Consider the following 13624-nt stretch of genomic DNA (forward strand, 5'->3'; position numbering starts at 1 on the left):
AGTGGGTTCTCCTGACGCATAGTAGGTAACTGATACAGCCTTGGCTTTCCAGCAGCACCAGAATCCAGGAAGGCAGATACAGGTATGCAAGTTTTTCCTTTAGACAGGGTCACAGAAATACAGAGCTTGAGAGAGTCAATTTTATTGCCAAGAGTCACTTTTCCTATAGACCCTAGGGACTGAGGTTTTTCCCCTTTGGAGGTACAATTGCACACAGTGTGACCTTTTCCATGACAGTAAAGGCACAAGTTTTCAGTCAGACGACGCTGACGCTCCAGATCAGTGAGCTTCAGGCATTCTATCTGCATGGCTTCTTCAGGCATAAAAGCAGCAGGAGTATGAACAGGGCTCTGGAAGACAGGAATGAGTTCAGAAGCCCATTTTGCTTGAGCAATATGGGAGAAACTTTCCTGGAAACTCACATCTATGTGGGTTGCCAAAGTGACAAGAGCGTCCGAGGAGACAGGGAGATCCCTTCCAGCCAGCTCATTTTTAAATGGTCACTAAGGCCCTCCCAGAAGACAACTTGCTGGGCTTCATCATTCCAGGACAGTTCTGCAGCCAGGGTACGTAACTGGATAGTATATTGTCCCACAAACATGTCACCTCGTCGCAGCTGAAGGAGAGCGGAAGCTGCGGATGATGCGCTGTCTGGTTCCTCAAAGGATGTGTGAAAAGCTGGCAAAAAATTCTGTAAATTAACATTCTCCAAACCGCATCGCTCCCATAGAGGGTTTGGCCCAAGCAAGGGCTTCACCGTATAGCAGGGAGATGATGAAGGCAACTTTCGCTCTTTCAGATAGGAACTTGTTACCATGTAGCTCAAAATGGATCAGACAGGTTCATGAATCCTCTGCAGGACTTCGGATCACCGCCATAGCGTGGAGGCAAAGGCAGCTGGACACTTGAAACATGAAGAGGTGAACACTGTGCTTCAGGAACCGCAGGAGTTGCTGGGACCTTTGGTGCGGCTGGAGCAGGTGCAGACATAGCATCCAGGCGAGCAGAAATTGTGTTGAAACTCTGCAGCAAGACATCTTGCCGGTCGCTTAGGTGTTGTAGTTCTTAATACAAATCTTCCACAACAGGCTTGGACTTGCCAGTGGGATCCATGGCCTGAGCAAACTGTCAAGCCCCATAGGTGTGAACCCGCTGTGCCACAAGTGGCAGCTGGCCTAAATTGCAGAATGGGGCAAACAGATGCAATAGAAGGCATCAGACGCAGTAGAGCAGAATAAGGTGACTTAGCAGGCAGGTGCTGTATCAACAGCAGAGCAGGAAAGCTCAGGTGCAGCAGGCTGGAACACTGGAACACTGGAGACATGAACACAAGAATATTGGAACATTGGAACATAGGCACACTGGAACACAGCAGATGGGGACCTTCGCTGTAGAAATCTACAATATTGCTCAGGCACCACAGGGAGGGAGGAGTGCTCTTTGATAGGTGGTACCCATCAGGAATTGGCTGGGAATTTAATAGTGAGTGCACACTGGCCCTATAAGTCTCAGCCATTGCTTGTACCCAGCCCCTAGAGGACAGAGGGGAAACTGCAGCAATGGCAGAAGCAGGACATGGTACAGAGCAGGCCACCTGATGCAAGTAATAGATAGGACACACGGTATGCTGGTGGTTTTCAGTACTCCCCTCCTTATGCCTCCTCTTCTTAAGCCCCCTCTTCTTGGAAACAGCAACAAAGAAAGACTTCTGCAGGAGCATGGGTACTGTACTCCAGGTTCCATAATTGCTTTTCAGGCAGGGGTTCACCACAGGGGTCTAAACAGGTCTCTGAAAAACAGGTGCCAGTTTAGGATTCCGCTTTGCTTGAGAGGCCTCAGGATCAGGCTTAAAGGGGTTCTCCTGTGCTTAAACATCTTATAACCTATCCAAAGGATAGGGGATAAGATGCCTGATCGCGGGAGTCCCGCCGCTGGGGACCCCCGGGATCATGCACGCAGCACCCCGTTAGTAATCAGTCCCCGGAGCGAGTTCGCATGGGGTCTGATTACGGGCGACTACAGGGCGGGCGGCGTGTGACATCACACCTGCGCCGGCGTGTGACGTCACGCTCTGCCCCGCAATGCAAGCCTACGGGAGGCTTGCATTGAGGGGCGGAGCGTGACATCACACGCCAGCGCAGGCGTGACGTCCCACGCCGCCCACCCTGTAGTCACCGGTAATCAGTCCCTGAGCGAACACGCTCCGGGGACTGGTTACAAACAGGGTGCTGCGTGCATGATCGCGGGGGTCCCCAGCGGCGGGACTCCCGCGATCAGGCATCTTATCCCCTATGCTTTGGATAGGGGATAAGATGTTTAGGCAGCGGAGAACCCTTTTAATGCCTACAGGAATGGATTTTGAGGAGGATGCTGGACGAACCTCAGACTGGCATGAGGTATGGCAGTGAGGTCCCCAGCGGAGCCAATCTAAGACAGGAGAATGTTGTTGCAACCAGGGCAGAGTCTGGCAGGACATAGAAGCTTTATTCCTCAGAATGTTGAGTGCCCACTTGTCACCTCAGAGGGGTAGTAATGAAGCGGATTGGCACAAGCTGATGACCATTAACAGATGTTGCTACAAGTAGCTTAGGTGAGCTAGCAGGCAGGTGCTGTAACAACAGCAGAGCAGGAAAGCTCAGGTGCAGCAGACTGGAACACTGCAACACTGGAGACAGGAATACTGGAACACAGCAGACGGGGGCCTTTGCTTTAGAAACCTACATTGCTCTGGCACCACAGGAAGGGAATGCTCTTTTATAGGTGGTGCCCAGCAGGAATTGGTTTGGAATCTAATAGGGAGTGCACACTGGCCCTATAAGTCTCAGCCAGTGTTCGCACGCAGCCCCTAGGGGAAACTGCAGCAGTGACAGAAGCAGCAGGACATGGTACAGAGCAGGCCGTCTGATGCAAGTGACAGATAAGACACACAGTACGCCGGTGGTTTTCAACCAGCGGCGTTACAAGTAATTTGCTCCAATAGGACATATCCTTTTTGAATAAAGTCAATCCAAACATAAGCTGATAACCATAGGCCTGGCTTTTCTAACCTCTTTCAGTTACTTGAGCTAAATGGGAAACTATGTAATACATGGTCATTTTGAGTCCACCAGAGTAGAAGCTATTCTTTACAGTGACTCTGGTTAACAGAGAATGCTATGAGCTAAGACAGACCTCTCTTTGATGTCCATATGCATGAGCAGAGCATATGGACAGGGGTTGTCCTGAGGGAATGGCCCTCCTCATAGAACTTTAATATAAATTTTATTTCAGGCATTATCTATTTAAGCTCATGAGACCATGTTTAGTAAAATTTCACAGTGAAGTATAAAACACGTTTCACATTTCAAATTACAGGTTTCAAGTCTAAGAACTCATCTCAAGACCATTGGGTATAATATTAAGAATTTTAATGATTCAGTAACTTTTCCATTAAACAGATGACTAATCTTAGGCTTCCTGGAAGTTTCATTTTGCAGATGTTTGTGTTAACCTCAACCGGTGACCCTTTTTTGGGGGATCAAGGTATTATTTAAGAAATGTCATCTCTTTAGGGAAACATTTACCTGTTTATTAGCACCATTTATTTTCTCTTTGGAGACCTGTAAACTATAAACAGAATTTCTTGTGTGCCTGTGGGAAATGCTGAACTGGTAAGAAAATCAAGAGGATATGATCAGGAATAGATACAGAGCTATTCCTTATAAGATAGAGATGTTGAAAATAAAGGGAGGACTGCCGAAAGTCTCTACAAAATACTGTTAGTCCAATAAAAATATATTACATAATTCTGCTTTTCCATGGAGATTTGATTTTCTATGATTTTCCATCTGTGGATCAACTCTAATGTACTGTAAGTAACATATTCTGCCTTGAGGCTTATCCACATGGGTTTTTTTCTGCATTTTTTTCTGCATCAAAAACTGCACAATCTTACCTGAAAGACATGCTAGTGTTTACTTGGAGCTAATATAAAGCACACTTATCAGTCAGCCCAGTGGGGCTGCCTGTGGCTGTTCCTGGCTGGAGTGGCTTTTTGCAAAAGTCGCACATCGTAAACAGTGCACCTAGAAAACCATGCCCACAAAGCACCCACTGAACCTATTAATTATAAGAACTTCCCCATTATAAATGGATTTCTGGGCCAGCGTTTTTTGCAGAATAAATGCAGAGCCTGTTTATATAGGCCGATTCAAGCCTTGAAAAACGACCACCCTTACAATTTATTAATACTGACCAATAGTGTGGTACATGTTTTAATACAAAGTTATGAAATATACTTTCTGGCAGCATGTTCTTAAATCCACCATGAGGTGATTTTAGTATTTACCTGCCAGAGAGTAATGGACATGCTTAGGAAGGATCATTGCTTGTCTTGGGGCTAAATGGCTATGTTGTGAGTCCACTATAATGCTGCTGATTTCTTTTTGTGAAATGGCTATTTCTTGTTGGAGTTCCTTCCCTCCAACTTCAAGTCCCAGAAACCCTTGTTTGTTAATGAGAGGTCACTTTTCTCCCTCTCACACATCAGCCACCCCACCTATTGAAACACACCTGGGACAATTCCCTTTAGCCCTGTGGTAAATGATCTTCCTCCCAACCAGCTGTCGCTCCACACATTTAAGCAGACAGGCTCTGTTTCATCACCTCACTGGTGATGTAATATTTTGGGCCGCACTGCAACCTGGGAAAACCTGAGCTGACACTCATTTTGTGTGATTGTAATAAAAAGCATCAGGGCAAAGATCACATAAAAATTGTGAGACCATCATCAAACACAGGTACAGACACTATATTATGAACTACACTAACTTTACAGCCCCTGTAACAAAGTCAAAATCCTGGAATACCCCTTTTATTGAAGCACACATGGCACTGACAAGTTCATTTGAATCTGCATCCCCTCAAAGCAGACACAACTGAATCCACCCATGGAATAGTAGTTACTTTTTGAAATATGGTTCTTTTTGAAGAATATTTCATTTCAGAAATGCCTGGTCTTGATAATTTAAACTTGTCACCACTTTTACACTTCTAGCAAATTATATGTGATGCAAAATATTTTTCCTGGCATTAGGAACTGTGAACTGTGCTTGCTTGCTAAAAATAATCCCTAAACATAGAAATTAGCCGCTTTGCAGTATCTTGCGGTAGTGTCTAACAAAGCAAGGTGATTGGCTCCATTAAGTACATACATTTATAAAGAGCATAGCACAGAAATCCTGCTTCGTTGAGTTGTGAATGAATAGTCATAAATAAGTATGACCTGGGGGTTATTATGTGATCATTTCTTTTTCCAAGTTTACGCAACTTTTCGCCTGCAGTACTGACAGGTGTCCACATCTTGTGCAGGTGCTATGATAACATTCAATAAATAAAATGCTTTACATTCCCATGATAATATAGGTATTATGTTCACCTTATGCAGTCAATGAATTAACAAGTCCTTCGACCTCACTCCCCCTCCCATAACACATAAATAATGTTTTTATGCATTTGTTGTAAAACAATTCAGTTGCTTTTTATTTTTACTAGGAAACATATTCAAATAAAATAAAAGCATACATAAATAATCTCCATATATAAGCTATTAAAGACAATCTGTGTACAACTACTAGCCATTAAAGCCAATTCATCAGCACCAAAACTATCATATTGACACAATATCTGGAACATAGAGCACCACAAAATCAGAGTAAACCTTTAATGCTTTTTGCATTGTTGGCTTACTGTTACTAAATTATCTGGGCCAGGGAATCTGTGATACAGGTAAGCCCTTGTCTCGTTGTCGGGGTTTGAATCGTGCTCACTGGCTGAGCACGCTTCATACTAGGTGGGTCCCAGTTGCTATGAGCAGCCAGGACCCATGGTTAATGCCGGGCATAGCCAATTGCCGTCCAGTCAGTGCTCTTAGGCTCTGGCCAGCTATGTCGGGCTGAAGAAGCAGAGCATCGATAACACTGATCAATGCTATGCTATAACATAGCATTGAACAGTGTATGCAATCGTAAGATTGCATGTTATAGTCTCCTAAAGTTTGAATTTCCCTCTTTTTCCCATTTTTTTTAAATAAAATGATGTAATCACAAATAAAAATAATCATATGTGGTATTGCCGCATGCGTAAATGTTAGAACTATTAAAATATAGGGTTAGTTAAACTACATGGCGTACATGTAAAAAAAAAAAATAATTATAAAAAGCGATTAAAAAGTCCTATCAAAATAAAAATTGTACAAATAAAAACTACAGATCACAGTGCAAAAAATGACCCCTCATATAGCCCAGTATGCAGAAAAATAAAAAAGTTATAGGTGTCAGAATAGGGAAATTTTAAGCATACTAATTTTGGTGCATGTAGTTATGATTTTTAAGACCAGAAGTTGTAAAATAAAATAAAACCTACATAAGTTGCATATTCTTGTAACCGTGTGGACCTACAGAATAAAGATAAGGTGTCGTTTTTACCAAATAGTGCACTGCGTAGAAACGAAAGCCTCCAAAACTTACAAAATGTTGTTTTATTTTTAAATTTCACCCCACAAATGTAAGAACTCAAAGGTTTAACCCTCCTTGAGGTTTGGCTTGGCCTGTTTACTTGGTTAAGCCCTAGCCATTCTGACCTGTAGCAGCTAATCAGGCTTAGCCTGCATCTGTGGGGGGAGCATTTAAGTCCAGCTCATTCTGTTTCTTGTTGCCAGTGAAAGAACTTTCTTTGAGTAACCAGCATTGTTTAATTCTGATATTTGGATATTGATCTTGGCTCTGCTTTTTGACCTTCCTTCTGCTTCTGTGTATTTGTACCTCGCTTGCTATATGTTGCCAAACCGGCCTGTCTGACTACGATTTCAGTGTTGGTGTGTTTAGTTTTATTTGTGTTATTTTTGTGTGCTTCTAGCTGTTTCCCGACACCTACCGTATTGTATTTTATTGTTTTGACTTTGTCTGTCCCTGCACGTATTATAAGAAGGGACCATCTTCGTGGTTGTGGACCCTTTGTTTAGGACGGGTACGCAAGTAGGCGGGGACAGAGGGTGTGAGCAAGATTTGGGCTTCACTTAAAGGGGTACTCTGGTGCTTACACATCTTATATCCTCTATCCAAAGGATAGGGGATAAGATGCCTAATCACGGTAGTCCCACAGCTGGGGACGCCCGTGATCATGCACGCGGCACCCCGTTTGTAATCAGTCCCCGGAGCATGTTTACGGGCCCTGCGGTCGACTGTAATCAGACCCGGAGCGAACACGCTCCGGGGACTGATTACAAACGGGGTGCCGCGTGCATGATCACGGGGGTCCCCAGCGGCGGGACTCCCGCAATCAGGCATCTTATCCCCTATCTTTTGGATAGGGGATAAGATGTGTAAGCACCGAAGTACCCCTTTAATCCCTGCCCAAAGTGACAACAAATATATATTTTTGGTTTCACCATAGATTTTGTTATGAAATGCCTGATGTAATTACAAAGTGCAATTAGGGACGCAAAAAAGCAAGCCCTTATATGGGTTTGTAGGTGCATAATTTAAAGTGTTATGATTTTTTAGAAGGGGAGGAGAAAAAAACAAAAGTGCAAAAACGAAAATTAGCCAGGTCCTTAAGATCAAAATAGGCTTGGTTCTTAAAGGTTTAAAGCAAGAATACATTACCAGTTCAGACTTGACCTAGTGTTTTTCTCTTATACAGAAAATGGGATCCATAGCAATATAATAATTTCAGGACTTTGTCAAAGTTGTTTACTTTGCGCCGTTTACAAACCATACAGTTATCTTAGATATATTGCAACATTATTTAAACAGTGTGTCTATGTCAAGGAAGTCTTCATGGTTTTAAATATACAGTGTTAAATGCATTTCAGAATTCAGAATAGTGTTTTTTTGTTAACTATCAGATGTGACAATTTTAGATCGCTCCAGCACCCAGGAATTGTGACAACTTGTAAAACAGCCTAATGAAACACACTTAGCAATTTGTTCACACTTTTATGGTCTATTTAGTATTCCTAAATGCATGCATGAAATGTCTCATATATTATTAATAGTGCCTACTATCCCAGGAAACATAGCTCAAATCTTCCTGCAAATTTCCAATCATGTTCACTAATGGTAATTACTCAAAAGACAGAACTCCGAGTCAAGACAGTAATTATGTTTGAGAACATGTAGGGTCATATACATACCAGAAAATAATATTCCATTATACAAATTGTGAGCCAAAGGACAGTTGGCAGGCCATTGCTCGGAGGGATATGTTTGTTTAAGAGACTCTCAGAAAGGTGTGTTTCATCAGGATTCAAAGGGTCGAATTGATTTGCCATTTCTCTGAAATTAATTTTAAGTTTAAAGAGAGTAAAATACAGTTTATTTTGAGAGAAGGTCTGCCTAATCATACAGCTGATTGTCATGAATGGATCTACGACTTAAAGGGAACGAAACATTATATTTTACTATATATATAACCATTGACAACACTTTGTACAAAGTAAAATCATAATCCTTACCATCACCCGGGGACATTTCTGCCAGCAGGGATGGTCAGAATATGATGTTTGTAAGTCTTCCCCGCCGCCCTGTAAGTAGTCTCCTGGGTGGGAAGCTATGCTTACCTAGTCCCGCCGCCATAGTGACACCCCCTCAGCGTGATTGACAGCCTGTGTCACCGCTCTCCTCCATCTGCTTGACGCAGGCTTATAAAATTCAAAAACTGGGTCTACAAGAGCATGAGAGAGTAAAAAATGCAGATTTTGAATTTTCTCCTTCACTTTCCTGCTATTCCTGTGAAACACCTAAAGGGTAAACACACTTTCTGAATGTCATTTTGAATATGTTGAGGGGTGCAGTTTTTATAATGGCATCATTAAGGGGGTATTTCTAATAAGAAGGTCCTACAAATCCACTTCAAAACTGAACTGGTACCTGAAAATTTCAGATTTAGAAAATTTTGTGAAAAATTAGAAAATTGCTGCTGAACTTTGAAGCCCTCTGATGTCTTCCAAAAGTAAAAACATGTCAACTTTATGATGCAAACATAAAGTAGACATATTGTATATGTGAATCAATATATAATTTATTTGGTATGTCTATGTTCCTTACAAGCAGAGAGTTTCAAAGTTCGAAAATTGAAAATTTTCAAATTTTTCATGAAATTTTGGAAATTTTCATCAAGAAATGATGCAAGTATCGTCGAAATTTTAATGCTATGTTAAAGTAGAATATGTCACAAAAAAAAATCTCAGAATCAAATTCATAAGTAAAAGCATCCCTGAGTTATTAAAGGAGTAGTCCAGTGGTGATTCAGTGGTGAGCAACTTATCCCCTATCCTAAGGATAGGGGATAAGTTGCAGATCGCGGGGGGTCCGACCGCTGGGGCCCCCTGCGATCTCCTGTACGGAGCCCCGACAGCCCGCTGGAAGGGGGCGTGTCGACCTCCGCACGAGGCGGCGGCCGACACGCCCCCTCAATACAACTCTATGGCAGAGCCGAAGCGCTGCCTTCGGCAATCTCCGGCTCTGCCATAGAGATGTATTGAGGGGGCGTGTCGGCCGCCGCCTCGTGCGGGGGTCGACACCCGCTATCTCGGCGGAGAGCCGGGGCCCCGTACAGAGAGATCGCAGGGGGCCCCAGCGGTCGGACCCCCCACGATCTCAAACTTATCCCCTATCCTTAGGATAGGGGATAAGTTTTTCACCACTGGACTACCCCTTTAATGCTTAAAGTGACAGTGGTCAGATGTGAAAAAAACGCTCTGATCCTTAAGGTGAAAATGGGCTCGATCCTTAAGGGGTTAAATTACCCTCCGAGTCAACAGTGAGGGTCTTGATCAGTGCTTGTTTACAAAGCTTTCACACATCACCTCTTTACACAGGGCATTGTGTGGCCAGTAGCAATGATGTGATTGGCCGCACAAAAGTTTTGATCGTCCAATGAGTAGTGCTGAGCAGCATTTCCCATATTTGAATTCACGATATTTCGATAATATATAGCCGAATATTCGTCCTATATTCGTGAATTTTTCATATTCCTTATATTTGCATATTCGCAAATATGAATATTCGCATAATCGCGGATTTAAGGAAGAAAACAGTGAGGGGGTGGGCAATTTTACTATTGGTTGCTAGGGATGTTGTAGATAACCTCTGACAAGTGTATTGGCATCATTCTAATTGGCCCACAAGTGAAAAGAAGGAATATGCGAATAATCACATATGCGAATATGCGCATATGAGGAAAAAAGTGAATATTTGTAATTTCGAATATATAGCAAATATATTCGCGAATTTGCGATATTTGCGTTAAAAATTAAAAATGCGCATATTCGCACCCAACACTACCAATGGGTTGAGCGCTTGCTCTTTTGACTGCTCAACGCTGGCCTTTTACATTGGCATAATATTGGGAATGAGCGTTCCTAGGAATGTTCATTGACCTGATAAACAGCCCACGTAATAGGGTCTTAGAGGCATATGCCAGATTTTTTTTCCATTAGCCTTTGAGCTCATGATGCCAAGTTGTAATACTGTGTAATGTATTTCTATTACCTCCGTGTGCTGCTTTATGTTTTCATGAAGGGGACCCAGACCCGGAAGTGCTGTAGTGCAAGTCTATATATTTTACTGTTGTCTCTGACCTTTTCCATATGCAGCCAGAGACAATATGTCATAACTCACATGGTTTCCAGGGGTCGTGGCTATGCTGCAGTGGGTGGGTGGATAGCAGGATTGAAGGGAATAACTGAAGTAATGCGATCCACTCACCTACTGTAGCATAGTCACGCCCCCAGAGACCATGTGACTTATCACTCTTTTTACTTAAAGGGGTTCTTCAGTGCTTACACATCTTATCCCCTATCCAAAGGATAGGGGATAAGATGCCTGATCGTGGGAGTCCCGCCGCTGGGGACCCCCGGGATCTTGCACGCGCTCCGCCCCTCAATGCAAGCCTATGGGAGGGGGCGTGATAGCTGTCACGCCCCCTTCAGTAGGCTTGCATGGAGGGGCGGAGCGTGACGTCACACGGGGCGGAGGCGTGACGTCACACGCCGCCGGCCCGGTGGTCGTCCGAAATCAGACCCGGAGCGAACACGCTCCGGGGACTGATTACAAACGGGGTGCCGCGTGCAAGATCCCGGGGGTCCCCAGCAGCGGGACTCCTGCGATCAGGCATCTTATCCCCTATCCTTCGGATAGGGGATAAGATGTGTTAGCACCAGAGAATCCCTTTAAATCCCCTTTTTTTTTAAATCATCTGGTGACAGAAAGTTAAACAGATTTGTAAATTATGAAAACGTGTTTTCTAAACTAAATAACCCCTTTTACAAAATCTCCCTGCTCTTGTGCACTCACTGCTCAGGTCAGTTCAGGTACTGTATATAATAAATTGACAATGTTAAAGTTCATAAATCTGTACAAAAGCAGATTTTTTGGTGTTTGCCTAGATTCAGACTCTAAGTAAATAGTTAAAATTAACCCATCTCTTTTTTTTTGTTTACATTTTAGGCATTTCCCTGCATTTCTACTGGAATATACGGTAAGAATTGGAACTCTTTCTTTCATTTCTGCTCAATGATTTACTGATGACCTCATGGTTAATAAGAATAAGTTATAATAGTATGTCAGGCTTTTACCTTTTAAGGCTTTGTTCCCATGGCAGAGTGGAATCCGGCAGAAAAATTGCGCTTTCAATTTTTTCTGCAGCAGAATTGTCATGTCAATTCTTTCTGCGGATTCCGCTAGAAAATGCATTGCCATCTATGGTGACAGCGCATATCTGAGCGGTCCTAGTGCTGTCATGTTCTGCTGGCACTCACTGTCTGCGGAATGTCCTCCTCAAAAATTTTTGCTTATTGAGGTGGCGTCACTGAAGGTGTGGTCCCATGTTGCGGACAAAAAAATGTCTCCAGGTGGTGGCCAATGGACACAAAATTTTGAGAGTGACATGACAGTATCATGCACCAATTGGCCAGTGTGTGCAGCTGAAGTTCGGTTCCCATACGCTGTATGCAATGTGGGTCCATACCCTTAACATTCCCTGTTATGTCATTTATTCCCTGTAGCAGCTCAGTTATTTAAAGAAAAGTTACTAAGCACATCAGCTCGACTTATGCTTACCTAAAGGCCACATTACTCATCCACATCCAATAGACTAAAATTAAGTGTTACCTGTTACTCCCTGGTGACTCCTGAACAAATTGTCAACACATTTCCACCTGGTTTTGGGTTACATAGATGAGTGTGATGAACCAATGTTCCAGAGGATCTTTGGTGGGACTGATAAAATAATACAACAGATATTTTTCTTCAGAAATGGTCTTTTATTCTTTAGTAACTAGATTAGTACAAGTCGTTGCCTGGTCTTCCATTCTAAACCGTATGGGAGAGGAAAAGCAACAATGAGGTTCTTGTTCTCATATCTGGAACTCATATCCCATCCTTTTCACTAACTATTGTCTGCATTGACAGGATATTTAAAAGTCCCAGGCAATCTCTACAGCCTGAGAGTAACGCTATAAGTAGATGTACTGGAAGTCCCATAAAAGGGTTGGTTAGGGTTGATTTAACGCTACTTAATATTTGGTTAATATACAACTAACATGTGTACCAAGAACATGTGTACTATTAAAAGATTTCAGCCATTTGGAAGGAGGCTGGCTGTTTGTCCCAATGCAATACCTAAACCTGTCTCATTTCTTACCATAGATGATGACATCAAGACAGAATAGAGACAAATACTTTTTTATGAGGCTGGACAGCCCTTTTGCATTTACAAAAATATATCTATGAATGTGCATTTCACATGAAGTTTCATGGCTGGCAGTTCCTCTTTGCAGGGTCTTTCAAGATGAGAGAAGTCAGGAGCGAGGAGAGTTAAACAGGTTCTCTAGGGCTCTAAAATGTTCTAACAATCCTTGTACCCCAGCCCTCAAATTTCATGTCCGTGCATACGCGATAGGGAAAATGTATTACTTACCCAAGTGACACAGCCCACACCCACCAAGGAAGTCAGATTGTGTTGGCACAGTCTTTTGGGCTGGGGAGCTGAGATTCTGATAACATTGTAGAGCCCCTGAAAAACCCTTAAACTTGATCTTGCTTCAATAATTGGTGGGTACTCATGGTGCTGAAAAGATCTGACCAAAAGTAAAGACTAGTGATGAGCGGCATTGGCCATATTCGAATTTGCGATATTTTGTGAATATATAGACAATATTTGTCCTATATTCGCGAATTTCATGTATTTGTTATATTTGCATATGTGAATATTTGCATATTCGCGTATTCGAGGAAGAAAACAGTGAGGGGGTGGGCAACTTTACTATTGGTTGCTAGGGATGTTGTTGATAACCTCTGACAAGTGTATTTGCATCATTCTAATTGGCCCACAAGTGAAAAGAAGGAATATTCGAATATTCACATGCGGAAAAAACGAATATTTGCAATTTCGAATGTATAGCAAATATATTCGCAATATTCGTGAATTTGCAATATTCACGCTAAAAATTTGAAATGCGAATATTCGTGCCAAACACTAGTAAAGACCAACACAAGTTTTATTTTCCCATGATGCGACGCGTTTCACAGCACGGCAGGAAGTTTCATCAGCTTGCCATGCTGCGAAACGTGTTGCATCTTGG

The 13624-nt window shown here is 42.7% G+C and overlaps 1 protein-coding gene across 1 annotated transcript in view; it reads left to right on the forward strand.

Annotated features, from left to right (window-relative positions):
• MACROD2 (mono-ADP ribosylhydrolase 2) overlaps window positions 1–13624 on the forward strand; it is a 2467642-nt gene that overhangs the window by 1808595 nt on the left and 645423 nt on the right. Inside the window, exon 7 of the mRNA XM_056567894.1 lies at window positions 11490–11520. Coding sequence (XP_056423869.1) covers window positions 11490–11520 — 31 coding nt within the window. The remainder of the gene's footprint in view (window positions 1–11489; window positions 11521–13624) is intronic.

Source organism: Hyla sarda, chromosome 3 (genome assembly GCF_029499605.1).
Source record: "Hyla sarda isolate aHylSar1 chromosome 3, aHylSar1.hap1, whole genome shotgun sequence".
Taxonomy (NCBI): Eukaryota; Metazoa; Chordata; class Amphibia; order Anura; family Hylidae; genus Hyla; species Hyla sarda.